This window comes from Callithrix jacchus, chromosome 3 (assembly GCF_049354715.1).
Source record: "Callithrix jacchus isolate 240 chromosome 3, calJac240_pri, whole genome shotgun sequence".
Lineage (NCBI taxonomy): Eukaryota > Metazoa > Chordata > Mammalia > Primates > Cebidae > Callithrix > Callithrix jacchus.
In genome coordinates this window covers 68405490-68421957 of record NC_133504.1, presented here as the reverse complement: position 1 = coordinate 68421957, position 16468 = coordinate 68405490, and the positions used below count along the sequence as shown (strand labels likewise).

General features: G+C 43.0%; 1 protein-coding gene across 9 annotated transcripts in view; it reads left to right on the top strand.

The window, feature by feature from the left end:
• The window catches only part of JADE1 (jade family PHD finger 1), a 63711-nt gene extending 47476 nt beyond the window's left edge, over positions 1–16235 (top strand). For 7 of the 9 annotated variants that reach the window (XM_008992708.4, XM_008992709.4, XM_008992710.5 and 4 more), the window contains exons 8-11: positions 1039–1155; positions 4944–5465; positions 11140–11257; positions 14604–16235. In XM_008992708.4, coding sequence (XP_008990956.1) covers positions 1039–1155; positions 4944–5465; positions 11140–11257; positions 14604–15514 — 1668 coding nt within the window. In that variant the 3' untranslated portion in view covers positions 15515–16235. Of the gene's footprint in view, positions 1–1038; positions 1156–4943; positions 5466–11139; positions 11258–12980; positions 13100–13403; positions 13581–14603 lie in introns of those variants that run through there. The other 2 variants (XR_013532889.1, XM_078366492.1) reach the window with 2 other exon arrangements.
• Positions 16236–16468: the final 233 nt, after the last annotated feature.

The following is a 16468-nucleotide window of genomic DNA, read 5'->3' as shown; positions in this document are numbered from 1 at the left end:
TGGAAATGTTAGCGGGAAGCAGCAGTCAGTTGGGACTGTAAGTTGGTGATGGTCAAACTTTGCCTCGCCCATCTATCTCAGCGAGCCTTCCCATCACAACACCCACTCCCTGGAGCAGACCTGCAGCACTTAACCAGCTGTGGCCTGGGTGTGTCATTCCCCAAGATCAGCTGTCCATCCTGTGTGTGGTGTGACGTACCATGAGGTACCACTGTGGTTAAAAAAACGACCACTCTTGGTCATGCTTTGGTGATTTTTATTTATACCTTTATTGTGCCTCATCCTTTTTTAATATCAGGTCTGGTCTAATTTATTTCTAGTCTTAGATCTTGACTAATAAAGTTTGCATAGCTCAGTGTGAAAATATAATTTGTGATTCAAAATCCAGTATTTTTTTTGATGTGATTTTGGTACGTTTTCCTTCCAGGGAAAATTATTTGAGGATGATTTGGATTAAGGTTTCATGATTGAGGTCTTGGTAGCACCAGGTCTTGTGGTTTGGTATTGATGGGATACAATTCGGTGATCCAGGCTGAATGCAGAGATGATGATACCTTATTTATCTTTGTAATTTCCCATCTTGAATGTAGTCATTTTTTGGACTGAAGAAAATGGTTTTCTTTGGCGAGAGATTAAAAACAGGTTATATTTACTTACCCTGTTGTTGATAGCCTATTTGAATATGTTTAAGATGGATTTTTAGTTTTGACCAACTTGTTATGGGCTAGAGATTACATGAATCTTTGTCATCAGGCACTTTGGTGAGAAGTGAAAACTCAGTTATCTCAGTGTTTTTTTTTTTTTTTTTTTTTACAAACAGGGATGTCTGTCAGATAGCGACTAGGCTCTGGGCTTGATTGTCACTGAGGTGTTCTAAGGCTTTTAAAGTAAGGGTTTGCTTTGTTCTAGGTGAGTGAGTATCCCTCGCCACTGTCTGGTAGGAGGGATGTAGGAAAGTAATGGATCTTTTAGTTTCTAACATTCATGTTCGCCTCTGATGACCTGTGCCACCCTTTCTTGTTATTTTCCGACCTTTAGGTGAGCATTGGTAGCCCAGAGAAGATGGAGCCCATCACCAAAGTGTCGCACATTCCCAGCAGTCGGTGGGCGCTAGTGTGCAGCCTCTGCAATGAGAAGTTTGGGGCCTCTATTCAGGTAATTAGCTTCATAAGAATGGCTTCATTTTCCTTTCCTGCATGGTAGGGAGCAGGATGAGGGAAGGCTATGTGACCTCTCCAAGGGTTTGGAAAGGGGACTAGTTCCAGGAAGCAGAATGAGGTTCCTAAGGGTTGACTTGAGCCCCAGTACGCACGCACACCTTTAATTGGCTGACTGTATCTGGTGTAACCAGAACCCAAGCTTTCACAGTCACAGGGTAATTGAGAAGTTCCCTTGAGCTGGGAGGTGGTTCTAGTTTGTTTCTCGCTCCCCACTTTCTGCCCAAAGCATCACAGCTTCTTTCCACAGGCAGACACCTCCTAGGAGTCTTAGTGAGATGTTCCTTGACATGGCATTTTAGAGTTGGCCACCCTCCCACCTGCAGTCACCAAGAATAGCTGCAGATGGTGGCCCATCTCTGTGGCTGCCTCCTGAGACTGCAGGTTTCCACAGTGTGCACACACCTGTTAGTAATCAAGGGGACATGTTGATGCATTTGCATTTGGAAAAACAAGAGACTCTTTGAACACCTGGGTAGAGGGGCATCCATGAGGTGCTCCTGTGTATGCTGGCATCTGATTGGATCATAATCTGGATATCTGATTCTTCATGGCACTGCATGCATGAGTGTGTGTATGAAAGAGCACTTGCACACCTCTGTGTAAACGTGTTGCCTGTCTGCGTTTGCATGTCCACGTACAGACAAGTGTGGGATGTCATGAGATAGGGAAATTAAGGAGGCAATATAGATGGCATACTGTTGTTCATGTGGCCTAAAACTCGACCTGAGAAGTTCATTTCTAGGCCTCATGTTATTGATTGACATCAAGACAGTCAGGATTAGAGAGGCCTGCAGTGCTGTGTGTGGCTGATGGGGGGACCTTCAGGTTAAGTTTGGATCTTTTGGGATATATCAGCACAGGCCCCAGGCTCTTCTTTGGTTTCCTCATTGAATTCTGGGAGTAGAGGCACTGGAATGGCTTCTCTCTGAATGCAGAAAAAACAGCAGCTCAGTACAGACATAAGCTCCAAGAGCATAGTCATACTGTGTCAGCCATTTGTTTTAAAGAAATGACCTCATTTGGCAAAGTCAGTTTGTATTTTGGCTGATAAATACTTCTTTCAGTAAGGCGGTCTTAAAATTTTTTCATTTTTTAACAAGCCCAGTGGTTCTATTTTCTTTATCGCTTCGACTGGTGTTCAAGAATCCAAAGTATAAGAGAAAAATATTTGGAGGGTGGGTCATGAGACAGCTGGTGGGATTTGGCTGGGTACCTTGGAAATAGTGGAGATATTTTTGGCATTTTGAATACATGATAAACACCTCTGCCCAAGAGTTGGATTGGGGAAGGAGAGTGGAGCTGGAAGAGAAAAGGGGGAGAGCCGATATACTTGTGTGTGTGTGAGTATGCATGTGATTATGCATGTGTATGTGTGAGTCTGCATGTATGTACATGTATTTGTGTGGTTATGCATGTGAGTATGCATGTATGCATATTTAATGATGTATGTGTGAGTATGCATGTATGTATTATGTTTGTATGAGTATGTGTATGTTTGAGTGCATGTGAGTATGCATTTTAGTTTGCAAGTATGTGTGTGTATTTGTGTGAATGTGCATGTGAGTATGCGTGTGTGTGTGTGGATATGCATGTGAGTATGCGTGTGTATGTGTTAGTGAGTATATGTGTGTGAGTATGCATATGCACATATGCACTGGCAGGAAACAGGCTGCAGCAGACCATGCTCCCTGGTGTTCTGAGAGTAGAATTTATGCCCTTTCCTGAGTATGCCAATCCCTGTCCGTAATTAATGTTTAAAAGAGGTAGGGATCTTTGTTTCCCTTTTGAAGAGAGATGATATAATGACTTTTTTGTTGACATTCACCTCTTTTTCCAGAACATTAATCTAAAGAAGAGGCCAAAGAAGGCTGACGATTTTTCATATCTTCACAGAATGGATTGATTTTATTAAAAGAATTCCTCTCTGAAATGTCTGCAGCTGTGAAGGCTCTGGATTACGTTTCTGTAACATCTGTTTGCTGAGTCAACCTGAATGGGAAAACCCAGAGGAAGGCCATTTGGCATTTTTACAAAGTCCTGTATAAATACTCTGCTGCAGTTCATTTCTCTTTAGGGTTAGAGCGCTTGGGTTAAGTGTAGTTTAAGCCAAACAGATAGTGTCTCAGTCATCTGTTCCCACTTTTACTTCCCACTTGGCTGTATGCTACAAGGGAGGACACTTTATCTACTTATGACAGTGGCCAGGTTGTGTGTGTATGTGTGTGTGTGTGTGTGTGTGTGTGTGTGTGTGGTTTTCTGTCACCAAAGCTGGTTTCACACGTTTCTTGGAATTGAGGTTATTTATAGAGAAAATACAGATTTATGTCAGTCTCTGTGGTTAGTTATTTGTAAGGGTGGAATGGTGAAGGGAGCTGGATTTTCTCTTCTTAGTAAAAGAGACCTCATGGTAGCGGAAGAAAGCCTGGCTGGCAGCGAGTCTCCTCCTAAGTACTGAAGTGTTTGTAGGGGGAAAAGCCTCAGCTCTACCCTCTGCTATCTGTGGTGATGTGATTCAACATCTGTTGAATGAGTTTAATTAAACTTCTCAATTGGCTTGGAGCCACTGGATTCTGTAACTTCGTGCAGCCCTGGCATGCCCTTGGGATCACTTGGCCTCAAACAATGCAGTACTGCTTTTAAGGGACTGGCTTCAGTCACTATGGGGAACCACCTTCTAGGGATTTGCTTAGCAAGATCAGTTAGGGAGGAGTTAATCAGGAGTTAATCACTTTGTTCCTGCTAGGCCAGAGGCTTGCTGTCTGGATCAAAATTGTGGCCCTGTTTAGGCAGTGAGAGGGGAGGTGGTCTGCATAGGTCGCCTCTAGGTTGATCTCCCTGTCACCCATGGGAAGGGTCTTAGAGTTCTACTGCCTCTCTTCGGTGGCCAGGAACAGTGTGCACAGATATTAGGGCTTAGAGTCCTCTGTGTATCTGGTGAAGCTTCTTCACAAGTGTGAAGACCTTTTCCCACTTTTCCTGTGCTGGATTCCTCTTGTCTCCTACTTTTGGGGTTTTTATTCAGTTTTCCCTTGGTGCTTCTTTAAGGAAGTGCACTGTTTATTTTCTCACTTGCGTTGGGACTCTTCTTGGCTGGGAAGTCAGAATGAGGATTTATGTTCAAACTATGAGTCGTAGTCATTCTTCCCAGGGAGATTCTTACTTGAGTTTACACCAGAAGAGCTCATATCGTAAGAAAACTCAAGTTAATGCCTGAAAGTGGACTTTGCATATTGAGTACAGATTCTTTTAAATATGATCCTAGTGCCACACTTTCTTCCTCTACACATGTCATTTATATATTCATGGCTGCTTCAAGATGGGATTTGGATGCAGTTTCTTTTCCGAGGAAGTTAGGGTTTGGTTGATTAAAACCTTTCATCTGAAGAGTGCCCTTAAATTTGAAGACTTGGCTGGGTGTGGTGGCTCATGCCTGTAATCCCAGCACTTTGGGAGGCTGAGACAGGCGGATCTCTTTTGCCCAAGAGTTGGAGACCAGCCTGGGCAACATAGGGAGACCCAGTCTCTACAAAAAATTCCCAAGCCTTACCTCTTAAAAACATGACATGATCATCCAGGGTTAATCCATGTACAACTTCCTGTCACAGGACATGCTTGAAGCATGGCTCTTCTGTGCATGTGTACATGGGGTGCCTAGCACTGCGGGCCTTCTGCCATGATTTCTCTGTAATGGTCTATTCTATGTTCTTTGTGTGTTCTTACCAGTGCTCTGTGAAGAACTGCCGCACGGCCTTCCATGTGACCTGTGCTTTTGAACGAGGCCTGGAGATGAAGACCATCTTAGCAGAGAATGATGAAGTCAAGTTCAAGTCCTATTGCCCAAAGCACAGCTCACACAGGAAACCCGAGGAGAGTCTTGGCAAGGGGGCTGCACAGGAGAATGGGGCCCCTGAGTGTTCCCCCCGTAATCCCCTGGAGCCCTTTGCCAGCCTTGAGCAAAACCGGGAAGAGGCTCACCGGGTGAGTGTCCGTAAGCAGAAGCTGCAGCAGTTGGAGGATGAGTTCTACACCTTTGTCAACTTGCTGGATGTTGCCAGGGCTCTGCGGCTGCCGGAGGAAGTAGTGGATTTCCTATACCAGTACTGGAAGTTGAAGAGGAAGGTCAACTTCAACAAGCCCCTGATCACCCCAAAGAAAGACGAAGAGGACAATCTAGCCAAGCGGGAGCAGGATGTCTTGTTTAGGAGGCTGCAGCTGTTCACGCATCTGCGGCAGGACCTGGAGAGGGTAATGATTGACACTGACACCTTATAGTGACTTAGAGAAGAAGATGCAAAGAGGCAAACGCTCGCCCAGAGCAAGAAATGATAGCCAGTCATATACTCTCAGACCCTTGTACACACCACAGCATGAGGTTGTGTTGGTTAAAAATATTTATGGGCCGGTAAACTCATTGTACATATGTGCAAAACTGCCACTGAGTGGGGAGCTTCTTTGTGATTTTCTTTTTTTAAAACACTTTCCCATTAATCTTTACTGTTTTGTAAGGTCAAGGGGGGTGTATCTTCCCCACCCCTACTCCGTTCTAGATCTAGAGTGAACTGAGCCCCAGGAAAATGACCCAAGGAGTTGACTCATGATTGTTTACAGACTGATTTAGAAAACCAAAACGGATTTAATTTATAATGGAGGGGGCCAGAGATAGGAAAATTTCTTGTTCATTCCAGGGAAACTCTAGGTGCCGGTGCTGGGCTTAAGAAGGAGAGCTAAGCATGGCTGCTCACTGGCTCCTGCTTTGTTTCTTGGGTAATTCATAGGGGCATTCCCAGTACTGTCGCAGAGCAAAGCAGGCCGTGGGTGCTGATGTGTGTGCATGAGCTGTATGTATACATGCATATCTGTTACAGAAGATAATCCTGGCAGTGAGGTACTAGGTCATCACTGAGGTTTGTGTGTATGTGCAAGTGTGTGTGTCCCGTGTCCATCCATGTCTCTGTTATGTGTCTCTGTGTGAGCGTGGGTGGGATTCCTGACACACAGGAGTGTCAGATCTGTCTGAGGAGCCCCAGTCATGCTCAGCACGCTACAGATGTGTTGTCACACTGAGATTGAGGAATGTTGTGGCTGTTGGCTGCTTAGCCTCAGCTGCTGGCACTTCCTTCCGCTGTTTGCTGCTTTTGTGCCTCCCCCACTTTCCATCACCTCTGGAGTCCGGACTGGACTTCCCTTCCTGCTACAGGAATAATGAGGAGTGAGCTCCCTCCCCCCAGGGTCTCCTGTTCCCTGTAGCTAGTTTCTGGCTGAGGCTTGCTAATTGGGGATGCTCTTAGAGCATCTTCCACATCAACTCTCCTGGCTGCTGGCTACTCATTAAATTCATTAGTGTGAAAGAGATGGGAGCCAGGGTTTCTGGCCTGAAGCAGTCTGCACTGAAAGGTACCCAAGTGGCCTGAAACAGTTAACACATCTCCCCCAATCTGCTCACTTATTAGTGGGGAGTGATTAACCTGCCTGGGAGAGACTCATAGATGATTTGAAATGGGAGTGTGGGCAAAGAACAGGGATAGACTCGGAAACTACTGGACCAAAAAAGCCCGATCTCATGGAGACCTGCATGGCCCTGTTAGAGATGATGTAGAAGTGAAAGTCTTAAAGTGAGCATTAGAGCTCCTTTTTAGTACATGACCGAGTGCCAGCGTATTTGTGATGCCCCTTCCCAGACCATGTTAGGATTCCTGGGAAGGCCGCGGATTCGAGCCCTGGAGGAGGCCGGAGCCTGGAACAGGTTTGTGAGGCTTTTGTGCTCCCATACGCCCCCTGGTGGTGAGTGTAAGTATGACTTTGCCTCTCAAAAACACATGTATGTGTGGCATTTTTGTTAGAGATGAGAAAAAGATTGAGAAGGATAAACTGGAATCCTGGTGAGAAGCCTTTATGCCAGCCCGACACCTGCTGTAATTGTGGTGCATGAGCTATGGAGCCAGATAGTTGTTGGGAGGGGAGGACAAGAAGTCTATTGTTTGGACTGTGTTTGTCTCACAATCACCACAAAATAAAAGTGTAGAAAATGCTTGTGGTGTACTAACTCTTTTCTGTACTTAAGTTACTCAGATTAACATGCACTTCTAAATCTAAACATTTTTTTGGAGTCATCACTGTCACTGTTTAAGTAGAACAATGCCAATGATGTATGAGAAACAGGGAATAAATCAGGATTTGTATGTGTGTGTGTGTGGCATTACTTACATTCACTTTATTAAAAAGCCTAAGGAACTTTAGGGAATTTGGATTCAGTTTATTTTTTTGAGATGGAGTTTTGCTTTGTTGCCCAGGCTGGAGTGCAGTGGTGATCTCCGCTCATTGCAGCCTCCGCCTCCCAGGTTCAAGTGTTTCTCCTGCCTCAGCCTCATGAGTAGCTGGGACTACAGGTGTATGCCACCATGCCTGGCTAATTTTTGTATTTTTAGTAAATACAGGGTTTCACTATGTTGGTCAGGCTGGTCTTGAACTCCTGACCTCAAGTGATCTACCTGCCTTGGCTTCCCACAGTGTTGGGATTACAGGCAGGAGCCACTACACCTATCCTTCGACTCAGTTTGAAATTGGCTTATTGTAATGAAAAAAAAAAAAAAAATGTCCTACCCCAAATTTGCCATGATGCCTGTGTTGGTGGAGGCATTAAAAAATTGACATCTTTGCCATGCTCAGAGAGTTGCACTTACTTGTAATTATAAACAGCAAGTGTATCAGGGCAGGGGTGACAATAAAAAAAAAATTACTACCAACTTTTTTCTCAAGTAAGTTAGTTTTCTGTTTATTTCACACAATATCAGTTTATAGCAGATCCTCAAAAATCATTTAATACATGTGACTACAATCAAGGCATATAATTATTCCGAGACTGAAATGAGTAGCCATCATTAGAAAACAGACAACTGAGTGATTATGGTGACTGCTCTTTCCTGCAAACACACAACTCAGGGCATTGCACAATGGGCACCAGTTCTGGATCTGGAAGTTAGGTGACAGGAGATTTCAGGAGGGCTTGGGAGTCCTCAACTTTTAAGAAGACACAGTTGCTGATGTGGGTAGCCATGTCAAATTCCCATGGCTGCCGCTTCACTCTCATTCCTTTTCCCTAAAAGATGCAGTAAATGTGAGTTCAGCAAATGAGGACTTACTCAGATAGAGACATGCTACCTCTGCACTCTGGCTAGTGTTACGGAAAGTGGTCAAGTCCTGGGGGATGGTCGTCTAGACACTCAGTGGAATGATCACCTTTGAAAATCGGGTAGAGGCTACAGTGTCCCCGAACAAAAGGCGTGTTCAATTTCAGTGTTGCAGTTTTGGATTCAAGAAAACTGAAACCACTTTTTGATTTCTTAAGAGCAGTGGTCCTTAGGGTGTTTCCCTCACCTGGAAACTTAGGAATGCAAATACATGGACCCCACCTCCAAAGGGTGATTCTGTTTCGTGGGTACCCACATTTCTGTTTGGGAACACTGCTTTAGGGGAAAGTGATGATCAGGTTTAAGGTGGTATGAAAGTGCACCTGGAGATGGTTTAAGTGTTTTTTTCAGATACCTCCTTGAGGACAGTTGGAGAAGATAAAGCAGGGGAGGGAGCATGGTGGAACTGGTGCAGGAAGGAACAAGCTGGATGTGTTTTGAGGAAGGGTGAGCATCAGTTCAGCTCTGCAGGTGGGGGTGGCTGAGCGTTGTCCTGTAGGGAGCTTTATGCATAAGAGAGAGTCAGGTTTAGTTAGAGTCCTCACTGCTCTAAAGTGTAGTTAGTCTAGTTAGTCGGGGGCTGATTTGTTCGGATTGACAACCATGGTCTTTGTGTTTTGGGTTTACATTAGATACTTCCCATCAGATCATGAGGAATAGGAGTGCGATTTTTCTACTTAGCAGCCATAGTATGGTCAAAGCTACCAAAATTAAATTTGAATAATATACAAAGTTAAAATTCCCTGGCTTCCTTATTTTCTATTTTCAAGGATAATTTCAACTAAGGGAGATGCAAGTATCTCTATTACACATCTGATTTGAATATGAGAGCAACCTGTCTGCTCTTAAGATGTCAGAATTTGTTTCCATTTTTTATTTACAGTAGTCAGATTCCTTGTTAATGTAAAAGCAGTTCTGTTTCCTAGAAGTTTTGAATCTACTATGGATCTAGGTCTGATCCCTCATTCTTGAGCTTCACTCTTAATCTCCCCTGGGTAGAACCATATTATCAAAGAGAGTAGTCTGTTAGCCACTTCCATTCCCAAGTTGGTCAGGATTTGTATAAAGGACACCTGCTTCTTGGTGTGAGGGTGTGCAGCTGTCAGAGAAGGGAAGAGACTACCTTAACTAGGCTGTTTGACACCCATGTAATATTTACCATCAGGGAGTGTTTTTATTCTCAATTCTTTAATTTTAAAATAATTTAAGACAGGAAATAGTACTATAAGGGATTGATACAGAAATAAAGATGGGAAGATCCTGAAAGTGAATTGATTAGGGGGAGAAGACTGACTTGGCATTTTCCTTTTTAGGTCAGGAGATTTTTACCGCTATTCAAATGTGAAAGGTTGTATTCTGTCTCTCATGGCTTCATAGCATCTTATAAATGAGACTGCCTTGAGCACAACTGCAATTGTTAGGGTTTAGTCTATACTGACGCTTTACACCAGGGTACAAAATCTTGTGTGTCTTCACAAGGTTTGTTGATGCTTGTTGCTGTCTTCACTGCCAAAAGAAAAGGTTGGTGACCTTTGGACTTTTTCCACTTAAAGTAGGGTAATACCACTTTGTTGAGTTTATGGGGAAAAAAACTATAAAGGTGGCAGGGGAAGAGTTTGCTGATAATGGGATTATTTAGGGAAGCGAAGGCATGCCTGTAGGAGCTAATGGGAAACATGGTCGCTTTTCACTCCTGCCACTGAGATGACTTAGGAGGTCTTGTCCATATATTCCTGAGAAAGGGTTTAATTGTGTATTTGGCATGCTGTGTTTGACATCTGTGTTTTCAGTCCCATGTAATCTAGTCAGGTTGACCAGTAGAAGATTTTAGGACTGAAGGATTAAGGGAGTTTAGAGACAAATGCTTTAAATTTTGTGTATTAAGTGATGACAGGCGGGGAACAAATCTAAATACTGGTTACTGAGCATGGGTTAGGGTTTTGTAATCCAAAGCAGTCACACATCAGATAGGAAGTAGAGCCAACTCTTAGCACTGGGTCTTTTCAGTTAAAAACAAATCAGGAGAGGGGAAATACCAGTTTTTCAACTAATGATACAGAGAACTACTGGCCTAGAGATGTCAACCAGCAAATCATTGAAAGTTGGAAGTTTCCTAGGCATTCGGACACCTCATAGCAACATATAAGCTACCTGCTAGCTCTAGGCATTTCAGTGAGTTCAGTGTGCAGTTGACAAAGACATTTATTAGGATTCTTGGTAACCATTTGGTCTTCCAGTTGTTCTGGTGCAGGGGGCTCCATTCTGATGACCCTTGGCCCCATGTTTACCTAGTTCAGCCTTCAGAAGATACTCAAAGTGCAGAAGTGGCTTTTGAACTGTTCTAAAGCTGTTGGCCATCCAAGTGACAGACGATATTGATGCATTAATAAGCAAAGTCCAAGAGGTCGCAAGTTTTGACTTTCCTCTGCCGGGATGGGTTAGGTGTGGTGGAGGCAGGACTTCTGTATGAGTTCTCTACGTGTCCCTCCCAATCCTGTGTCCCTAACCCTCGTCAGTGTTGCTGCTGCCTATGTTAAGGGGTATATGTGGAATCCTTATCTACCCAAAAGGAGATTAGAGATTGGATAAAATGTTCAAAGTACATACTGATTTCAAATATCTGTCAAGGCCCTAGTAGGAGTAATTCCTCTTAGGCAAAGAAATTTAAAAAGCACCAAGGTACTGTTATATACTGTATTGCTTACTTAGAATCTTTATTCTCTACATTCTAGGTTCGGAACCTCACTTACATGGTGACCCGCAGGGAAAAGATTAAACGGTCCGTGTGCAAAGTCCAGGAACAGATATTCAATCTTTACACTAAGCTCTTGGAGCAAGAAAGAGTTTCAGGTATGCATTAAGCCCTGGTAGGTGAAAGTATAGGGCAGGGGTTTGTAAGCTTTAACACTGTTGAGGAAGAAATAATAATTTCTTAATTTTCTTATAGAAGAATTTAAGAAGCATACATGTTCATATTTAAAGGAGGTCTTTAATTTGAGGCATCATGGTTAAGGGAAAAAGCTATGAATTTGCCCTCTATAAGTATGGGTGGATTCCTATGTTCTCTGCTTACTGATCAAACAGATGCAAGTCTTTGAGTCTCCCCAGTTTCTTCATGTGCAAAATGGGGATCTCTCAAGCTACCTCTTGGAATTGACTGAAATGAAAAGTGATTTATACGTTACATAGTACTTGGCAAACATATAATGGGGATACCTAACAGGTTTATGTTCAGCCTTGGGCTCTATCTGTAACATGGTAAATATGGTAAATATATCTTAAGACTGTACTTAAGATGCAGTCCATTTTTATATAATGTTCACGGTAGGCTTTTTTGGTGTAAATGGATTGTTGAATATTACTGAGATTGAACACCAAAATTTATTGTCTTCCATTTTATATTGCCCTGGGCTAGACAAACATAAAAAGAAAACTGGGGTATATGCTTCCTCTACTCTAGAGAATACATCAGTTACTTGGAGATCAAGGGCAAAGATCAAGTTGGGCAGGTTGTTTAACCTCTGTATTGATCTTAAAGTTTATTCTAGAATCAAGACCTCTTAAGGGTGTTTTAGCACTGCATTCTGTGATCATAAGCCCCCACAAGTAGGCAGTATAAGCATTTCAGTGAAGGAGAGTTGAGTGTGCATCAGGCAGCATTAGGGACCAGGCAGCTCTTCAACTGGACTTCATTGGAAGACAGTGAGCCTCTCTCCTGCCTTGGACTACTGTTTAAAGTTATAGCAGTACCATTCTTGGTGCTTGCGTTGTGCAATCATAGTTGATACACTCTTGTTTTTGTGCATTTGTGGCTTTTTGTCACTCTATCTAGATTATTACAGCATATAGAGACAAAAAGTAAGTTGTTATAACCTGTTGCCCTCAGTCCAAATTCTGGTTTATCTAACCAGTTATGTGCAACTAGAGGGAGCTGGGTCAGCTGAACAAATAAAAAGTTTAGGGAGGTTTAAATGATGTTCTTGAAGTGTTACATAGTTTGAATGCAATAACTTATTGATATCCTAGATATTTTCTTCCCATGATTAAGTATTTTCCAGATGAATCAAGTGTTTATCATTAGCTGCAACTTGGAGTTTGTTAAGATTTTAAAAATAAATTTTCTAAGTAGGGTGTCATATGTAAAAGTAGTTTGATTCAGAGTCTCTACAGTGAACTCTCTCTTCATGATTCCTACTTGAAGACAAATAAATGAGATCTATTTAATGCCCTTGGAAGACTATCTGGTGCAGATCATCGAGCCTACAGCCAGCAAATGCTGAGCTGGGATCACTAATGCAAGTTGTGTCTGTGGAGTTGTGCCATCGGAGGGCTTTCTGCAACTCTTAAGGCATTATGTAATGAGTGATTACCTGTAAAAATAAGCCATAAAGAGCATTTTCATCTGATTTCATTCAAGTTATTTCTCGTGGATATTGTAGGCAGGTTTTTGCATTTCATGGCTGAGGATTTTACTGGGTGAGCGAATGATAGTAAGTTTGGGAGTTGTTTTGTGGTAACATAGTTGTAATGTAGATGTGCATTCAGAAGTCTTACTATCTTCCTACTGTTTCAGAAAACGAAAACAAATCCTCCTTTCATTCTGAGATGAGAACCATAGGTATGATCAGTTGAAAACATTCATCTTCCTGGAGGATGCTGCTGAGTAAAGCTCCCAAAACCCTTTAGGTGCTTTTTTTTTCTTTTTCCAGACCAAGGCTTCAGTTGTGTTCTTATTTATGCCTAAAGGCTGTCTCCTGTCTGCAGTAGAGCAGATGGTCGTGATTTATGTGTCATTTAGGGTCCATGGTTTAAACTGTGTGATTCTGAGAGTGGGTAGGGTTATTTGGCTGAGTGAGAGTGTCCTCAGTGGAAACAGTGCATATGGGGGGAGGGTCATGAGTTGGAGGCTCTTTAGAGACATGGGTTACAGTCAAGGAGATAGAAATCAGAGTTCAGAAAATGTTAGCCTCTTAACCATTCTCTTTTCCCATGGCAGGTGATGGAGTAAAAGAAATATATTCAGTGTGATGTGAAGGTTGATTCGAATGATTGATTCTTGAGAAAGCAGGCATTTCCAAACCAGCAGGTTGTAAAATACCTCCTCCTGTGGTCATGACAGCTCTGTGTTCTGAGTCGCTAGCTATGTTTCATTTGCTTGCAGTGTTTGTGTCTGGTGAGCACTAGGTTCTCATGGCCTCCTGTCTCATACGGGGCTGAACCTTGTTTTCTTGGTGGTTCATATCTTATGGGAGACAGAAAACATGAGACTTGCTCTTGCGAGATGATCTTGAGGCTGCTGCAGAATCATGGTCTTTATGATGAACTCTACTGTGCTGTGAATTCACCCATTGGGGTAACAACTCATTAGTGAGTTGTGAGATGAATTCAGTGGGTCATGGCAAGCATTAAAAATAAAGTATAATAGAAAATGTCAAGGTGCATTATCAAGTGACGAGGATTAATATTATTTCATGAAATGTGAACTTTTACTAGGTAATGCTGTGGAATTTAGTCTTACTGAGATTTGCATAAAAATATTAAAAAACATCAGTTTAACTTACTTCAAGTTGAATGACAGTTCAGTTGAATCCCACAAAAGTATTTTGCACATAATAATAGTGAGTATTTTTTGGAACACTTATGATATATCAGTAATTATTTTAAACATTTCCTTTATTCATTTCACGTTTACATGTATTTATCCTCACAATAACCCTGTTGAGGGTATAGACACTTTAGAGAAACTTAGAAGCCCCAGTACTTGCTTTTTGGGTACACTCAGTCTCGTGTGGGAGGCATAAGACTGGACAGTGGAGAAGTGTGGCGCAGTGGCTGTTCTGTAACCAGGAAGGGGGCAGAGGCAGCCATCAGGCACCTGATGGGTTCTGCATGGAGTCCCCTTTGAAAATCAGATCAGTTACTTTGGAGGAACATGTATTATTTGAAGAGTAACAGTTTTATGAAAAATTATGTGAGCTTCAGCTGTTTTAGAAAATGGGGCATACTGAATCTGCAGACGAAATGCAGGTTTTCAAGGCAGGTCATATCTTTACTATAAAAACCAAATTTGTACAAACTTGGCATTGTATTGTTGGGTGGGGAGTTCACATAAATTGGGCCACACTAAGGGTCTAGAAGTTTATTCTTTTGAATTTGCTTCTGCTGTAATTTTTGTTTATTTGTTCTATGTTCCTAGGTGTGCCTTCTTCTTCCTGCTCCTCCTCCTCACTGGAAAACATGCTTTTGTTTAACAGTCCTTCTGTGGGCCCTGATGCTCCCAAGATAGAGGACCTGAAGTGGCATTCTGCATTCTTCAGAAAACAAATGGGTACTTCCTTGGTTCATTCACTGAAAAAGCCCCATAAGCGAGATCCTTTGCAGAATAGCACTGGAAGTGAAGGCAAAACCCTGCTGAAGCAGCCAGACCTGTGTGGTAGAAGGGAGGGGATGGTGGTCCCAGAAAACTTTCTGGGTATTGAAAAGACCTTTGCAGAAGCACGTCTCATATCAGCACAACAGAAAAATGGTGTGGTGATGCCAGACCACGGGAAAAGAAGAGACAATCGTTTTCATTGTGATCTCATTAAAGGAGACTTAAAGGACAAATCTTTTAAACAGAGTCACAAGCCTCTCAGGTCCACAGATGTGTCCCAGAGGCACCTGGACAACACAAGAGCTGCCACCTCCCCTGGAGTGGGGCAGTCAGCACCTGGCACAAGGAAGGAGATCGTGCCCAAGTGCAATGGCTCCCTAATCAAAGTAAACTATAATCAGACCACAGTCAAAGTGCCTACAACACCTGCCAGCCCAGTGAAAAACTGGGGAGGATTCCGGATTCCAAAGAAGGGGGAACGGCAGCAGCAGGGAGAGGCCCATGAGGGGGCCTGCCACCAGCACTCAGACTACCCATATTTGGGCTTAGGCCGAGTTCCAGCCAAGGAAAGGGCAAAAAGCAAATTAAAATCTGACAATGAGAATGACGGGTATGTCCCCGATGTGGAAATGAGTGACTCAGAGAGTGAGGCATCAGAAAAGAAATGTATACACACCAGCAGCACTATCAGCAGGAGGACAGACATTATCAGGAGAAGCATCTTGGCTTCTTGATGCAACAGAGATGATGTGGAAGCCCTTTGGGCTTGTCATTGGGTGTGCTAGAGGAGAGCTCTGATGGGGGGAGAAGCAGAAACCCATTAATCCTGATCTACACAAACACATTTACTTGCAATTCAGATTAAATTTTTTTTCCAGAGTCATTTTAAAATCATTTTTGTGAGAAGTTTGTGTTATTTGCAACTTGTTGAGGAAACAGAAGAGTAGATTGTAACCATACAACACTGCTAAGACTAGAACCCGAACTAAACACTAAAATAAGAATGAAATAAATTTTAAAGAGGGCAAGGCTTAAATAAGCCTCCTGAATTTTTACAGCCCTCTGCATTCTTCCCAAAGCACAAACTCGTGGTTACCTGAATACAGGGAACCAGATACGGTTCTTGAGAAACCTTCATGGTACCATTCACAGCCCATAAAGCTTATTTTCTAGGACTGTGGTAGATCTTGAAATCATATTTATATTTGGCCATCAAGGCTATTTTTGTTACATTATAGTATACAGGCAGCAGCTCTGAAGCTTCAGTAACACTAGGGAATTTATGTGTAAATATAGCAGTCAGGGAAGAGAGTTTTAAAAAAGGTCATTATTGGCCGGGCGCGGTGGCTCAAGCCTGTAATCCCAGCACTTTGGGAGGCCGAGGCGGGTGGATCACGAGGTCAAGACCGTCCTGGTCAACATGGTGAAACCCCGTCTCTACCAAAAATACAAAAACTTAGCTGGGCATGGTGGTGCGTGCCTGTAATCCCAGCTACTCGGGAGGCTGAGGCAGGAGAATTGCCTGAACCCAGGAGGCGGAGGTTGCGGTGAGCCGAGATCGCGCCATTGCACTCCAGCCTGGGTAACAAGAGGGAAACTCCGTCTCAAAAAAAAAAAAAAAAAAAGGTCATTATTGGAGGAGCTGAGGGGACAGGGTGGAGCTGCTGCAATGTGGAGATTTAGGGCAA